General features: G+C 33.0%; 2 protein-coding genes across 4 annotated transcripts; one reads left to right on the forward strand and one right to left on the reverse strand.

Moving 5' to 3' along the window:
* The first annotated feature begins 623 nt into the window (after positions 1–623).
* Positions 624–14792, forward strand: LOC109861737 (gamma-tubulin complex component 3 homolog). Of its 3 annotated transcripts, XR_002251017.1 has the most exons (12): positions 625–883; positions 1055–1221; positions 2215–2344; positions 2404–2815; positions 7133–7638; positions 8245–8437; positions 9244–9448; positions 9566–9787; positions 9915–10046; positions 10124–10375; positions 13645–13918; positions 14007–14792. XR_002251017.1 is itself a non-coding variant. In XM_020441521.1 (11 exons), the coding sequence occupies exons 1-11, from the start codon at positions 805–807 to the stop codon at positions 13819–13821; spliced, it is 2424 nt and encodes an 807-aa protein (XP_020297110.1). In that variant the 5' UTR covers positions 624–804; the 3' UTR covers positions 13822–14792. The 3 variants fall into 3 exon arrangements, 2 of the variants coding, with proteins under 2 accessions (XP_020297110.1, XP_020297109.1); XM_020441521.1 differs by having other exon boundaries at positions 624–883; positions 2455–2815; positions 13645–14792; XM_020441520.1 differs by having other exon boundaries at positions 13645–14792.
* A 61-nt stretch (positions 14793–14853) lies between these two features.
* LOC109861738 (rRNA methyltransferase 3, mitochondrial) lies at positions 14854–16794 on the reverse strand. The gene is made up of 4 exons (XM_020441522.1): positions 16121–16794; positions 15786–16024; positions 15509–15664; positions 14854–15436 (listed from the first exon to the last, which is right to left on the reverse strand). The coding sequence occupies exons 1-4, from the start codon at positions 16483–16485 to the stop codon at positions 14871–14873; spliced, it is 1326 nt and encodes a 441-aa protein (XP_020297111.1). The 5' UTR covers positions 16486–16794; the 3' UTR covers positions 14854–14870.
* Between the last annotated feature and the right edge of the window lie 1515 nt (positions 16795–18309).

The raw sequence follows: 18309 nt of genomic DNA on the forward strand, positions 1-18309 counted from the left end.
TGCGAGCGAGACAAAGCATTGGAAAGAACGCGAGAAAAAGAAATGCCCAAACGTGCTTGAATGTTCGCCGCATGCGCACAAAGCAGCTGGAGAGAGAGGCTACTATATTGTCTGCACCGTAACGGTAAGCTTCAGGTCGGCACCGTACTAGCAATATAGGAGTATTACATATATGCCGGATGCGTATAAACAGAAGTATTGAAATCCTATAGTTAAACTCTACCAGTTCCGGCATAAGTTAACAGTTATTGCCCGCATAAACCAGGCCTAAGTACATAGATTTTGTAGCCAGCCGTACATAAGAAGCTAGCGGTCNAGTATACTATAGAAGTCTGTGATTTTTGACGCCGTCTGTACGACAAATGTAACATTAAGAGCCGTCTACAATGGAGAGTTGTAGGCCGTAAAAGACGACCCTTAAGAGCCGTCTACAATAGAGAGTTGTAGGCCGTAATAGTAAGAAATTGACCAATCACAATCGATTATTCTTCTGTACTTCGTCTGTGATTGGTCAATTTCTTACTATTACGGCCTACAACTCTCCATTGTAGACGGCTCTTTAGGCAAACGCGCTACGAAAGAGTTTGTGCGGTGGCCGTAAGGCGATGTTTTCGAACGCAGCCCTGTGTTTATACTTTTGTGTAAAACGTGTACTAGTGTAGGCAACCAGAACAAACCTATGTTTTTCTTCCAAAGAAATGAGATAATCGAATCCCATCATATTTGCATTTTGCACCACTAGATCTCAGATTTTTCTCTGTATGACATAGAGCAACGTTATATTCAAATATTACACACTAAAACATGAATCCTGTAGAAGCTGAAACTGTTGCTGATTTGGTTCAAAACATGATTGTTTCTTTATGCGGTGATCAAAAGCCAGGTTAGTTTGTGCCTTTTTATATGAAGTTACATTAATGTAATATGTTCATAAGTAATAATAAAAGAAGTTATTGAATCCTAAATAATATTTAAATCTCATTCATTATACAATTATAATAATTTATATTTACTGATTTTATTAACCTTTAAGAGTATATTTTACTTTTTATAGACCTGATTAGACGATTTATGCGCTTTTCCCTTGGATTATTGTCTTCTACTCAAGGTATAGAAACATTCAAGGAAGATGACATAACTATAGTAACATATATAAAAAGTAAATTACTACCACGTGATGCAGTACAATTTGATAAACTACATAATGATTTAAAAGATGGGGTAATGTAAAACAAATTTCAGTTTTTATACAATTTCTTCTTTTATATTAAAATTAGTATGATTTATGATCTTAAAACTGATACTTTTTTTAGAAGTAACTTTTGTGTGTGTGTGTGTTTTACACACAGACTCTTAAAATGATAAAAGTCAGAGAACATTAAGTGACACACAATTTTATAAGAATTTTAATCATTTTTAATACTTAGTGAAGCAAAGATAACTTTTGGCAATTCTAGTGTTAATATATTTAAATTCATTTTAATATAATCACAATCACATAAAACTAAATTATATCAGTTTAAATTATAAGTACACATAGGCATACCTGTATATATATATATATAATATTGTGTGTGTATATATATATATAGACTGAATAAAAACGGCGATCGACAATGCAGCGATGCAAAAAAAGTGTCGCGACGTCAATGCGATACTAAATGATATGTGAAGTAAGCCACATGCGAAATAGGTATATACAATATATTACGTAAGTAAACATTGTATACGCGAGGAATACGCGATTAAAAAATCAAACGCGGTCATTGCGCGACGCAGACTTCGCGCGAAAGTTATTGTCGTACGCGAAGTTAGTTAGATTTGTAAGCGTTGCAAGCTCGTTACCCCGCAATTTCTAGTCTATATACACACACACACACACACACACACACACACATATATATATATATATATATATGTAAATAGATAAATATTGACCAGATAACATTGTCTGACAAATTTTTACTTTTTTCTGCTCAAGTGTAAAAAGTAATGTTTGATATATTTTTGTTTATTTGTATTTTGGTCTATATTTAATCTTTTCTTAAAATTATGGTATAATAGCCAATTTTGAATGAGGAATATTTGTGTTCAAATAAGTTAAAAAAAAAAAAAACTTTTTATAATTGTCAAGCAAAATGGTGTCAAATTATATGATCTATCATAAGTGCGAAACAAACATAATTTTACATAAATATTATTCTTTTACACTAGCTCTTGAAGAATCGTATAAGTATTCTAATATTTTTACTAAACATGAGCCAATCAGCTGAGCAGATAAAGGATAGACTTTTTTCAATTCCTGACCAGAAATTGGGATTTTGTCCAATTGCATCTACTAGTGGTAAGAAAAAGACTATAGCAGTTTTTCTGAGAACATTGTTTAATTGGTTTAATATTTAGGACAGTTATCACAAACATCGTGTTCTCAAATTGTATCATTGAATACTACAGAAATAAGTTCAAGAGGATCATTAATGAACCCAAGTAAAATATTCAATGAAGAATGCATTTCAGAAGATATATTAGTCCAGGATTTGATATATTCTCTTCAAAGTGTTGAAGGAAAAGTTTTGAAGTTAGATTCCAGCTATGGCTTTCAGATTGATCCTATGACAAAGATTAACAGATCGCAAAAGCAAGCCGTTTTAAGACTGAGTGAACTGGGATACTTACATAATGTAGTACAAAAAGGTTTAGAGAGAATGTCTGTAACTGGTGCAGGAAGAGTTGCCGATAGTTTTGTTGCTGCATTACATAATGAATTGTCCGAATATTATAGATTCATAGCTATAATGCAAGAAGAAGTAAATAGGTAAAAGAATTATTTCAAATTTATTTTAATTGTAAAAATACTTGATCAAAAGATACTTTTATATACACATTCATACATGCACGCACACACACCTTGTACAATATAGTAATGAAATAGATTGTCGATAGTTAGATAATTCATTTGAAGAGTTTTGTTTTATTAAAACATACATACATATATATAGAGTCCCGTAATGATTAGTAAATCTTGCAGAGAGTGAAAGAGGGTGAAATTTTGAACTAAAGGTTTCTTTTTCACTTTTGGCTTAAACCATTATTTACAAAGAATGGTTATTTTTTAACCATTGAAGTTCTCCAATGAGACGGCGCGCATACAAAGTATGCAGGGGCGTCGCGCGCTGTGCGATTCCTCGCGCTTGTCCCGATTACATTACTTCTGTTACAACTTCATTCTACTATGTTTTATTAGGTAATATATGAATAAATAAATAAAAACAGAAATATTAATCAACTAATTAATTTGAAAAACTTTTGATACATTGTCCGAAATTAATGAATACATACATAATTAATGTTAATTGTGTCTTTTTACTTTTTTATCATTTAAAAAAATAACTTATACACATAAATAAATAAGTTATTATTTAAATTAATCTTTTTTCAAATGATAAAAACATAAAAAGACAATTAAGATTAATTATTTATGTATTTATTAATTTCGGACAACGTATCAAAATTTTTTCAAATTAATTAATTATTTGACTAATTTCTAACTGTTTTTATTTATTTATTCATTTATTACGTAATGCGACATAGTAGAATACAGTTTTAACAGAAACAATGTAATCGGGACAATCGCGAGGAGTCGCACAGCGCGCGACGCTCCTGAATACTTTCTATGCGTGTTGTTTCATTGAAGAACTTTAATAGTTACAAACTCGTAAAATAATGGTCTAAACCAAAAATAAAAAAGAAACTTTTAGTTCAAAATTTCACCCTCTTTTACTCCTTGCAAGGTTTATTAATCATTACGGGACACCTTGTATGTGTATATGTATATGTGTATGTATCATGGTGTACTTACACCATGTGTATGTATATAATATACATATATAGGATGTTCGAGAATTAGTATAACATCTCTTGTAAGAAAATAGAAGGAGTAAAACTGATTCGAAAAGTCTTATACCATTTTGCAAGATTCGCAATAGTTACCGAGATAGTAATTAACAAAGATCCGCAAATAAGCATGCATTAGGCTGTCTTACGCGCGTAAGACAATCCGGCGTGCTTCGCGCGCTCACGGTGTTACCCGTAGCAACGCATGGGAAGAGTTAAGGACGTTGTAGCGCGACAGTCCGATGCAAACGTTTTATGTCTGAGTATAGGGTTAGGAAATCCTACTTTCTAGCGGTACCGACCAAAAACTTTTGTACAGTCTGTCCTCGTACACAGAGAGTATCTGTTTCGATGCACACATACTATGAAACATTGTCCAGAGTGACAATCTGATAACGTCGCTATCCACTCTCACACGCTAAATAACAAGAAAACTTCAGTTCTTTTTAGGCGATCGTATGGTACATATACCAAAGTGTATCAAACTATAATTTGAAGTTACTCGAACTATGGTTTGGTACACTTTATATGTACCATACGATCGTCAAAAATCGCCTTTTATCACTATATCTTTAAAACTAAACGATCAATCATTTTGATTTTTTTTCTAATGTTTCTAAGAGTCTCTTCTGCCATATATCCGTTTTTGGTCACTCTCTTGTTATTTTTTTTTATTATAGAATTAAAAGTACACGATTTTTGTATGTGTATACACTACATAGGAAAAGTATAACCTTTGAAACCAATTATCTCACGTTCGGAACGGTCAATCTTTTTAAAACTTGACCAGTGTGTAAATATTCCATTTATTAACGTATATCCAAAGTTTCAACTGTTTCTTGTTAAATGCGATTCGCGCTACAAACGTCCTTAATATAACAGCATATTTTATAACATACATAATAAAAGGCAACCGCGCGAAGCGCGCGGGACTGTCTTATGCGCATGAGACAGCCCGATGCATGTTTATTCGCGAATCTTTGTTAATTAAGATCTCGGTAACTATTGCAAATTTAGCAAAATGGACTTATCGCCTCAGTTTTACTTCTACCTGTCAATGAGAGATGTTACATCAATTCTGGGACACCCTGTATACAGGATATTTCAGATCACTTGTATCACCCTATTTGAAAACGAAGGAAGTGGTTATTTTGAAAAATGTTTTAGACAAAAGTTGTTAGGAATTAAGTAATGCATTATATAGACATATGCGATTGACCTTGGATGGCGTCATGAAGGTTATGTCAAAACCGACTTGAATTTTTTTAATGGGAACCCATATATTTTGTTGCATATTCTTGTAGCTGACGTCAAGACGTTTTTGAAAGATTGGTTACAAACTTAGTTAAAATCTTTCTGAATTATAAGACTTCGAAATTTCAGTATCACCGGCGTTAGCATTATCCAAGATGTACCGCGTGGAGATTGCACGGTCGGATTTACATCTTGTCAGGGTGCTTGAGTTCCCAAGAGATGTAAATCCGACCGTGCAATCTCCATGCGATCCATCTTGGGTAATGCTAACGCCGGCAGTACTGAAATTTTATAACTCAGGAAGATCTTAACTACAAAGAGTTTGTGACCAATGGTTTGAAAACACCTTGACATCGGCTACAAGAATATGTAATAAAATATGGGTTTCCATTTAAGGTTGTATTCAGGATAAGATCTCAGTCAAAAGTTTCAGAAACAGTGTAAACCGAACCTATTTTAATATTTAGATAATAATTGTTTGCTGGAAAAGTATTATTTGTACTAAAATAAGTTACAAAAACTATTTATTGTACTTTTAATAACTACGGAAAAGTTTTTACGTACATTTTGTGCCATTTTGATTGTTCACGTTTGATATTTTTGAGTAGGATTATACCCTACGTGCAACGTAAGATAAATGAAAAACTGAAAATGTATTAATCATAAAAGGTTATTAAAACGTAACAATTGATGTATAAAATTAAAAATATAATTGTTTTATGTATATTAAATATATTTTTTTATTAATTTTAGCAAAATATAAATTTATATTTTATGTGATATTCTCGAAATGACTATTTTTTCAAGCGGAATTTGTTTTTAAGATATTTATTAACAACTGCAAAAAGTTTCAAAATTATAGCATATCTACATCTACAGTTATTTTGTAATTTATATCAGAATATCGTGAAATCCCATAAGAACTCGTGTTAAATTAAAATCGTACTAACTTTTTAACAAGGCTCGCAAAGGAGGTGAAATTTTGCACAATTTCTTTTTTTAATATTATCTAGTGACTAGCAAATTTCGAATAATCTGGCATATCTTTTATCTCACCCTGAATACAACCTTAAAAAATTCACGTCGACCTTGACATGATCTTCATTATGTCATTCAAGGTCAATCGCATATGCTCATGTAATGCATTCCTTAAGGACGTTGTAGCTCGAATCGCATTTAACAAGAAAAAGTTGAAACTTTGGATATACGTTAATAAATGGAATATTTACACACTGGTCAAGTTTTAAAAAGATTGACCGTTCCGAACGTGAGATAATTGGTTTCAAAGGTTATACTTTTCCTATGTAGTGTATACACATACAAAAATCGTGTACTTTTAATTCTATAATAAAAAAAAATAACAAGAGAGTGACCAAAAACGGATATATGGCAGAAGAGACTCTTAGAAACATTAGAAAAAAAATCAAAATGATTGATCGTTTAGTTTTAAAGATATAGTGATAAAAGGCGATTTTTGACGATCGTATGGTACATATAAAGTGTACCAAACCATAGTTCGAGTAACTTCAAATTATAGTTTGATACACTTTGGTATATGTACCATACGATCGCCTAAAAAGAACTGAAGTTTTCTTGTTATTTAGCGTGTGAGAGTGGATAGCGACGTTATCAGATTGTCACTCTGGACAATGTTTCATAGTATGTGTGCATCGAAACAGATACTCTCTGTGTACGAGGACAGACTGTACAAAAGTTTTTGGTCGGTACCGCTAGAAAGTAGGATTTCCTAACCCATACTCAGACATAAAACTTTTGCATCGGACTGTCGCGCTACAACGTCCTTAATCCCCAACAACTTTTGTCTAAAACATTTTTCAAAATAATCAACTTTTCTCGTTTTTAATTAAGATGTACGGATGGTCTAAAACATCCTGTATAACGTGTGTGTGCGTGTGCGTGTGTGTGTATATGTATATACTATATATAATATAATATATATATACATATATGTGTAAACAAATAGGTCACAACATCAAATGAATACATATGGAGTAACAATTTCTCATTTACATTTATGGACATGTGATCCGTTGGAAAATTTGAAGTGGTTAGCAAGTATAGTAAGGGCATGCCAAGGCCAAAAAGGTGGTGCATTAGCATCTACTCTTTATGAATTCAGCTACCATGGAGATGCCATGGTGAAGAAATTAGTGAAAAGAATTTTAGAAAGCATTTGCAATCCCTTATACGATATGTTAATGAGATGGATTGCTGATGGAGAGTTAAATGATCCATTTAAAGAGTTTTTTATCCAATCATGTGCTGATGTTAGTGGAGACAGAATGTCTCCACTAACAAAATATCAAGTAAGAAATTCGATGGTGCCATCCTTTATAAGTAAAGCTCAAGCAAAAAAAATTTTAGGAACGGGAAAAAGTATTAACTTCTTACGCGAAGTTTGTAAAGATTTTTCCCCATGGCAAGATAGGCATGCAGATATGTTCAGAATTAATGATGAAGAATACAATGGTTAGTAGCAATCACATAAGAATCATTAATTATGTTTACAATAAAATAATTTTTATTTTAACGCTTTCAAAAATTACCTCAACTTGTAGTTTATAACTAATTCGAAAGAAACTAGGTTTTTTAAAATTTTAATAAGAAGGAAGGGAGAAGGCAATAATGAGTTGTACACACGAAGTTCAGGTAAAATTCTCTTTTATTCAGAGATTTGACAAACGTTTTGATTCACTATGGGATCTTCTTCAGTGTCTATGCACACTAATTTGAAGAAAGAAAGTGGAAGAAAGGCATTCAGTCTATCAGTTTTCTTCTGAGTATGAGCATGTTTCGCATCTTCATGTGTGCGGCTGAGGCTGACGGTTACTGAATGCCTTTCTTCCCCTTTCCTTCCTCAAACTGGTGTGCATAGACACTAAAGAGAACCCCTGAAGAGAATCCATAGTGGATCGAAACGTTTGTCAAATCTCTGAATAAAGAAGAATTTTATCCGATGAGATGTACAGCTTGTTATTGTCTTCTCCCTTCTTATTGAAATATAACACGAGCATGAAACATATAATTTGTACAATTTATTGGAAATAAGAACTTTTAACACTATTTGTTTTTCAGTTGAGGTTTTCTTCGATATGGATCCAGATGGTCGTTTGCAAGCTATGATGGATGCTGCTTATAAAGAAACATCAACAAGAGTTGTTGAGATATTGACAAAACAATATCACCTCATGGATCATCTACAAGGGATTAAAGGATATCTTTTACTTGGTCAAGGCCATTTTATTCAACATCTTATGCACTTGTTAGAGTAAGGATATCTTAATGCAATTATTCTAGTCATTTCATTTTAACAGACGTATTTGAGAAATTATTTTTATGATATGCGTGAACTTATACACACACATATATACATACATATACATATATACACATACAGGGTGATTTAGAACAGCCCGTTATCCTTGAAAATACATATTCTTGACTAAATTCTAAGACAACTTTTTACAAATAAAAAAACTTTTGTCTGAAGCTTACTTTTTGAGTTATTAATAAAAATAGTTGAGAGAGAGACTTACCATGAGTCGGATCCAAGAGGTAGGCAGGGGCGGCGCAACTCACCGTGATTGACAGTGATTTATGTAATGTACGGATTAAGTGATTACAAGTTACGAATGAGTCAATAAATAAGTGAGAGAAAAAGAAAGAAAAAGAGAGAGACAGAGAAAGATATAGAAACAATGTGTAGTGATCAGCTGATTGCGTCAGGCACCACACGTAATCGCTCGCGTCTGAGGTGGGCCGCCCCTGCCTACCTTTTGTATCCGACTCGTGGTAAGTCTCAACTATTTTTATTAATAACTCAAAAAGAGTAAGCTTCAGACAAAATTTTGCCAAATAAAAAGTTGTCTTAAAATTTAGTTAAAAATATGTATTTTCAAAGATAACGGGTTATTCTGAATCACCCTGTATATGTGCTCCTATATTCGCGCGCGCCACACACACACGCACGCACGCACGCACGCACGCACGCACGCACGCACGCACGCACGCACGCACGCACGTGCACACGCACGCATATACATACATATATAAAGTGAATATATATTCTTCCAGGCCTGAATTGGACAAACCAGCAAGTTCTTTATATCCTCATAACATATCGTCTATACTTGAAACTGCAATAAGAGCAACCAGTACAAAGTTAGATGACTTAGATGTTCAAAAACGATTAGATGTTAGATTATTAGCACCTTCGGAAAATGAAACAGGATGGGATGTATTTATTTTAGATTATAACGTTGACGGACCTATAGGAACGGTAAAGAACATTAACTTCTAATATATTAATAACAGTTATTAAGTTAAACTGACTATACTGTATGTTTACAGCATGTTGTTGATACTTAATATTATTTTTTTATATTCACTTATATAGATTTTGGAGCCATGTAGACAGACGTATCAAACTGTATTTTTTGCATTATGGAGAGCAAAAAGAATGGAATCGATTTTGTCTGCTATTTGGAAGCAGCAAATAACATCAGCCAAAATGTTTAGGAAAATGCCAGAAGTATTACCTATCCAAAACCATATTCATTTAATTACTAGCAGTATGGTTCATTTGGTTCATCAAATGCAATATTACTTTTTATTTGAGGTAACACTACGTTATTAAACATTGACGACTCAAAAATTTATTACTTATTTTCATGACTGATTTACATATTATATTGTATGAAATTTATTAAATTTACATATAATAAAGATGTTTTTGTTACAATTAGGTAATTGAATGTTCCTGGGATACATTTACAAAGCAACTTCTTCAAGCAACGTCTCTTGATGATATAATTGCAGCTCACAATTATTTTGTAGATTCTGTGAGACATGGTACATTATTGGATGAAAAATCGCAAGTAAGTATTACATTTAAACAATCTGCTATCTAAACATATTAATTTGCATCAATTTTATTATTTTTTTGATGTTATAGCAACTTATGGATCATTTACGTTCCGTATATAGCCCGATACTAGATCTTCAAAATCTTGAGGAAACTTTCCTTGTTCGTGCTACTCAGGAATACGAAGCAAGATTCAATGCTGATAAATTTGCACAAGAGCAAATAAAAAAATGGGGTCGTACAAGTAAAACAGATGACGAAGCTATTGAAAGAGACGCAGCATTTTCGAAGTATTTGAACAAACTTTCTATACAACTGAGACTACTTTCTAGAACTTATCAGGTAATAATAACCGTAATTCTCGGATTTAGTTGCAATGATCCACGTCGATAGTAGAGCGCGCTCAAGTGTACTGTTTTCGAGCCACATTAACGGCATGGAAACTTCTAATTATTTTAAGAGAAAAGCTATTTTATAATCAACTACGTAAAAACATATATTTTATTAGGTAATTACCTATACCATTACAATATTACACCAATTCTGGGACCCTGTATATATGTCCCATCCATTTAAGTTGACACAGCGAAAAAGATAAATATGTACAAAAGGCTACTACTCTCAGGATTCAATGCGCTTGACATATGTTGTCAAGGACACCTCCCTAAGCAACAATCCAAAGGTTTTAGCCGTCGTTTGCTCTTCATTAAAAAGTTATAATCTTAAAAAGGTGTATCGAGTTTACGTATACTGTTTATGTATACTGTTTAAATACACTTAAATATATGTGAGAATGCATAGATATGGGAAGAAATAAACAGTGAAAGTGGTAAATAATGTAAACATTTAGAAGAAACATTCACGTAATGTGTTCATGTTGTAAGCGTGTAGGCAGGGGGAGTGGCTCTGCTTCTCTTCCTGTACTCCCCATTGAGAAAAAATATGGAACGACTTCTGATTACATGTCGCTTCATGTCAATAGTATGTACACTCGGTGTAGATTCGTTTCGTGAACGCGGGAAGGAGTGAGAGAGACGGTGTTCTCTAGCAGTAAGTAGCGCCAACGGTCACCGTGTCGATAATATCAATGCTTTCATTCAACGAGCGACGGCTAAAATCTTTTAATTGTTAATCAGGGAGTTGTTCTTAACAACATATGTTAACCTTATTGAATTCGGAGGGTGGTGACCTTTTGTAAATATTTACCGCGAAAAATCTTGTAGACAATTAAAAAAAAAATAAGCTGATACATGTCTTTCAGTATTTTGAGTACGGATTCAAATGGCACTATTAGTTTTAATGTGTGGGCATTTTCAAGATATCGTAAACCTATATTTTTTATTTTGAAATCTTACTCTACATAACACAACGCATAACTTTTGTCTGAAACATTTTTTTGTAGAATTTCTGTTTTTCAGAATATATTAAGAGACACATTTACAGTGTAAATTGTCTAACTATACGATAAAATGTAAGACGTGATGGATATCCTTTTTCAGGATACACAAAGCATACAAATTAACAACTTTTTTACTGTTTCGTCTTGATTCACCATAAAAAAAAAATCGTTTCAATGTTTTGGAATATTTAACAGTTGCAGAAAAAATTGAAATTTTTCCAACCAAAATTGGCATGACCTCACAGTAATTACATCTCGTCCGAATGCTTCACACAAGTTTTGATGGGCCTGAGACGCGTTCACGCCCTTTTTAAACTCGTATAACAAAATTGGTCTAATGTGCTGCTTTGAAAGCTCTATCTTGTGATTTTTTTATAAACTCACAATAGCTCACAAGCGCTCTCTGTCTGTACTCGGTTTATTGAGAGAATAGGACACCCATGGACGTTTGTTCTGCGCATCTCTCCTACCAGAAAGCCTCCCCACTTTACAGTGCTGTACGGCTCGTAGTAGTACAGTCTTCAGCGAGTGCTTATTTCATCCACTGAAATCTAAATTCGGGCCTGAACGTATCTATGTTTACGGTACTGAATAGCGGCGGAGTGGTATCTCCACTTTGACCGCTTTTCCTCCCCTATGCGCGAATAGTGTCCTATTCTCTCATTGAACCGAGTATACAACAGTTTGTGCAGCAAGATTAAGTGAATTCAAAACAATTACTTTTTCTCTTTCCTCTCTTTATCTCGAATGCAGATGCGCTAAGTAGAGTGACTTAAAATATGAAAAACCTTTTTGACCAACCTGATATACATATAGGATATACAGGATAAAGAAAAAAAGGTCGGTACCTGAATAACTCGGAAAATATAAGTTTTATAAAAAAATGTTTCAAACAAAAGTTATAGGGCTTAAAAAGATCTATTTACTGATCTTATCAGTTTGACCTTGGGTGGCATTTAGAAAGTCATGTCAAGGTTATATCAATTTTTTTAATGAAACATCTATTTTTTATTGCAGATTCTTATAGCGTAATTTAACAGCTTTCCAAAACACAATAATAAAGTTTATTTTTAGTAAATACTTTTTGAGTCACAAAAAATGAATATTAGAGTACCGCCGGTACTTTTTCTACGAAGATGATTTTGATCGAAACAAAGTTTGTGAGTTCATGATGCAAAGAATTGAAATTTTTCCGCTCTTCTGTTCCGCGGTGACCTTGAACTTGACCTAGGAGTCAAATTAGAGGTCATTTGAAAATCAAAATAAAATTTTGAGGTACTATCGTGTTCAGTAATGTAATATGCAAATATGCTTGATACAAAATAACGTCAATTGTACATATCAATTATATAAAAAGTAGTTATTAAAATATATAAAATATATAATATATATAATTATTATTATATATTATATATAATATATAAAAAGTAGTTATTAAAAAATATTGCATTACAAATGTTTACATACGATATTACGATACTTTTGGGATTACTACAGAAATTAATACGCACGTACAATAATTAATTAAAAAACCATGTATAATTCTTAGGAAAATAATAATTACTTAACCTTTCGATGACTTCGGACTGACTTTCAAAACAGCTTACAAGTTGAACTGATCGAGACCCACGCAACTTTAAAATCAAATCATCTTGTAGTTTCAAAGATATAAGCGTTTAAAAAAAAAAAAACTAATTTTAACTAGAGACACCAGTTTGAAATTTTCTGAGATTCTCGTCAGTTCACATAAGGTTAAAATATAATAAGATATTTTATTAGAAAAATTTGGACTTTATTTGATTATAAAATAGCTTTTCTCAGAGAGTGAACTGACGAACCTCGGAAGCAATGGCCGCGTTTAGCAAAACAATTGCTGAGTTGTCTTGTCAACACTCGACGTTGATTAATTGATTCTAAAAGTAAGATCATGTTCGATTGCTACAAAGCAATTTGTTCTGCTAAACGCAGCCACTGCTTCCAAGCTGCGTCAGCGCGCGAGTTCAACTCCTGAGAAAAGCTATTTTCTAACACATGAGCGCGCCCATTACTAATGACGAAGTAGCCAAGATAAATGTGGTGAAGCGAAAGATAGTGCTTAGGAATTTTTAGGCAGTTGTAATTAAACCTGACCTAAAATATTAAAATACATAACACAAATATTTTTCTGTAGTTAATCTTATAATGTTATTGAAAAACTGTATATTCTTTTTAGGATCGTGTTAAAAAGTTTTTAATAATGCTCGCTTCCGCTGAAGATGTGTCTCTGCAATTACTTAGCGTACGATTAGATTTTAATGAATATTATAAGAGTAAGGATAACCGACTAGTTGCACCATTAACATATCAACATCGTAGACAAAGCGATCAGACTTTCTTTGGATGCAAGTGACAGTTGGCTGAAGAACATTTATTAAAAAACTTCAAAGATTCAAATCATGTTTCAAATAAATGTTATTCCCCAACTAAGAATTCATCTGACTTTAATAGTAAGGATACAAACATATCTGATTTTTCTGATAATTCTTCATCTTTTTTTTTACATTGGCATCATGATACAACTAGTTTTTTTTATAGACACTCGTCGAAAATGATGGCAGATGTAAATGAATCTGTCGCTTTGCACAAAAGAAGGTGTAGAACCAATTTGAAAAACACTGAGTTGAGTAAACATACATTCAGGATATTTTTAGAAAAGCAAATATTGTCGCATGTGGAAATAGAAAGTAGAAATAATGTTCATGAACTTCAAACTCCTTTAACACCTAATTTTGATTATAACGAAAGCAATTTTGCTTTAAATTATGAACATTTAAAGCTTCTTTCATTTCAAACAATTAAATCGGAAAAATTATCAGCTAAAAATAATTGGAATTCAAACTTAGAAGCTGAAAAGTACTCTAGTAATAGAGCTATTAAAACAAATAATGCAATTTTCAGTCGTGATACTAACTCGAAAATTAATGTCCACGAGAGTACTTTCCAAAATAAATCAAAAAAATCCACTCATGTTGCAACTGTGTCTAATCAAAATATCTCAAACTCAAAAATCAACAAGATAGTTAATAAAAAATCCAATTATATGTTGACATATAATAATAGTCCTGAATGGTTCCAAGATAACGAGACTGTATCAGTCCATGGCTCTCTAGTAAGTAATACCATTTCGGATATCAGCAGTACTTACGGTACAGATTTTAAAAGTATTAATCATACCAGACGTCGTTGGAAACGTGTATTCTTTTGTTGTGTTAACTGAACTTGATATTCTCATGCTATAGATAAAAATATATTTAAAAAAACTCTTGATTTTTTACTATATTTTCTTCGTATGTATTTTATTACACATGTCACACATGCATTGAAAGATGATATGTAATGATAACATTAAAAGGTTCATACAAATTTTTTTTTTGTAGTTATATATTTTTAAAAATGCTTTTATTCACTTTTATTTTCCAGTTTTCGAGTTATAAACTGCCTTTTTATTTCAAATGTGATAATACTAACAGCCATACCGACATTTAAGCTTTCAATATTGTTAGTCAGTGGTACATTCACACGAATACAATTTCTTGAGTGAAGCAATTTACATGATTCAAGACTCACACCTTCTGTTTCTCCACCAATAACAAGTATTACTTCTTTTTGAGTAAATTGTAACATATGATAAGGTTCAACTGGAAGTTGAGATGTTAACTGTTTTACAAACGACTTTATTTTTGCTGTTGCATTCTTTGCTTTATGTTTATCTATCAATTGGTTTATTCCATTGTTTTCATCTTCTTTACTGCTTTCATCAAAATACATGTCTGAGTGATCATCCAATATTCTATCATCTTTATATTTATTTTCATATGTAGTACTGCTATCAGCAAGAAAAATCGCCGATTCTTCACTTATTATTGTTGGAATTTCATTCCATGAAATAGATGTTAATATTGGTATGCGAAAATGTGCACCCATAGCACTGCGTAAAACTTTAGAATCCCACAAATCTGTACATCCTTAAGTAAGAACATAAAGTGAGAAAGAATTTAGTTATAAAATTAGTACAACAAATAGGTTTATTTAATTACCTTTCATTAATATTAACTTTTTGCAACCAACTGCTGCAGCAGCTCTTACAATAGTTCCTAAATTTCCTGGTTCTCGAACATTATCACAAATAATAGTGAGAGGTATAGCATCTTTTGAAGGTTCTTTATTTGCTGTATTTGGAATCTCAAAAAGTCCTAATTAAAAAAGTAATCAGATCATCATATATGTATATCTAAATGTATTGTGTATAATAATTTTTTAGTTGTTTTTAGTATACACACTTTAGTACTAATTAATATTAACTATAATATTTACCCATTATTCCAGGAGAAGTTGTTAAGACAGACCATAATTGAATAGTACGATAAGGAACCTTGTACAGTTGTACTTTTTGTAGAAATAACAATTGTTGAATATCAGAAAATCTACTGAAGAATATCATTTTTGGTGTTACATGTGCTAAAATTGCATCTTGAATTAACCGCAAACCTTCTAATAACATGTGATTACTTTTTTCTCTTTTTTTTTTTGTCCTGACATCTACCATTATAGAACTAAGACATGAAAATTATAACAATACATTTACATAGACCACTTCATTGGTAAAATATTTTTCAAAGTATAATATTTACGTTTTTTAGATAACATACCTTATAAATTTTTCATCTCCCTTAAGACTTGTATATGTTTGTTCTGGGACACTATCTTTATCAACTTCAGTTCCACTTCTCTCTTCTTCTTTTATGTATTTTTCTTTTCTTATATTTCTCTTTTCTTCTCCTTGTTTCTTATATTTTTCATTTTGTACTTTAAATCTCTTTTGTATCTTAGGTTTAGTGATAGTTGTCTCTGTATTATCACCATCAAAAACCTCTTCATTTAGAATTGCTACCGGTGTGCGACTTGACCACTTATGTCTGTAACTTATTGTTGATTTTAGAGAAGCTGTTCTTAAAAGGTTTGTTCTATAAATCGAATTAAATGATAACTGCACAATATTTAACAATATTTGCATTTTAATGCTTGATTATTGTGAAATAATCGGTTTGATTTGGTGCACTTTTTGACCGTGAAGGTTTGGTTTGGTTGGGTTTGGTGCTCTTTTGGCTCAATGGACCTATAAAGCTAGTCCATACGCCATTCTACGTCTTTTTGACGATAGGTTTTAAACCGTAAATTGGGTTCCTGACGCCAAGCAACGAAGTTGTATATTTGTTTAAATTAACAGATAATAATAACGAAAGTGGTGTAAAACACCGACAATTGTCGAAAAATATTCACAGCGTAACTACACACATTCAACCCATATATGTAATACTCCTATATTGCTCGTTTGGCTTCAAAAGTTCCGAAACCATCACGGTACAGACGATATCGGCTGCGTTCCGTTACACGCATATGCGCATGTATCTATAGTATGTACCGTAACACCGTTCGTTTAAGAGCCGTCTACAATGGAGAGTTGTAGGCCGTAATAGTAAGAAATTGACCAATCACAGGAAAAGTACAGAAGAATAATCGATTGTGATGTGTCACTTTCTTACTGTTACAGTCTGAAACTCTCTATTGTAGACGACCTTTTAGGCCTGTTCTACAATACAGTCGTAAGTCGTAAGAAATTGACCAATCACAAATCAATTACAGAAGAATAATCGATTGTGATTGGTCAATTTCTTACGACTTACGACTTACGACTGTATTGTAGAAACAGGTTTTAAGAGCCGTCTACAATGGAGAGTTTTAGACTGTAACAGTAAGAAACTGACAAATTACAATCGATAATTCTTCTGTACTTTGTCTGTGATTGGTCAATTTCTTACGACTTACGACTTACGACTGTATTGTAGAACAGGTCTTAAGAGCCGTCTACAATGGAGAGTTGTAGGCCGTAATAGTAAGAAATTGACCAATCACAGACAAAGTACAGAAAAATAATCGATTGTGATTTGTCAATTTCTTACTGTTACGGTCTAAAACTCTCCATTGTAGACGACCCTTTATACATCCTGACATTTGCACTGGCAGCATTGAAGTGATTTCGGAACGGCTACAGCAGTGCACTGTTATTACGCATATATGTAATACTCCTATATTGCTAGTCGCGTATCTTCGCAATGAGAGGCACGAGGCCCGAGAAAGGGAGACGCACGAAGTCCAAATATGGGCATAGATAGTCGAGCGTCATTATGCGCAGGCGCGTCTACTAAGCGAATGCGAGCGAGACAAAGCATTGGAAAGAACGCGAGAAAGAGAAATGCCCAAACGTGCTTGAATGTTCACCGCATGCGCACAAAGCAGCTGGAGAGAGAGGCTACTATATTGTCTGCACCGTAACATGTGGCTTCAGGTCGGCACCGTACTAGCAATATAGGAGTATTACATATATATGTTATTACGTCACTTCGGCAGTACTGCCAGTAAAAAACGAACTATAGAGCTTATACTCATGGAGAGGCCCTGCCTATATGCTAATCATAGAGAAGGCTCCGCCGGGAAGATCGACAAAGAGAAATATATTTCGATATATTTTGTCTCAACTGTGGCTCTCCCACTCCATGTTTTCTGTTATTCTCTTCTATAAGAAGCGGCCACAGTTGAAACAGAAAAATATATCTCTCTTTGTCGATCCTCCTTGCGGTCGCAGGGCCTCTCCATGAGTATAAGCTCTATGGTCTGCGTCTACACCTAAATCATGAAGTAAGAGTAAGGAGATCGAACTTCATAGCGCACTAATGGAAAAAGTGGTCCCGATTTTGACGCCTAATTGGGAGGGAATCCGCTCAAAGGAATAGTTTCTTACGGTTGGACGCCATTTGCAAAGCTACCACATGTACACATT

This window comes from Pseudomyrmex gracilis, unplaced genomic scaffold (assembly GCF_002006095.1).
Source record: "Pseudomyrmex gracilis isolate BER0280 unplaced genomic scaffold, ASM200609v1 scaffold_975, whole genome shotgun sequence".
NCBI classification, from domain to species: Eukaryota; Metazoa; Arthropoda; class Insecta; order Hymenoptera; family Formicidae; genus Pseudomyrmex; species Pseudomyrmex gracilis.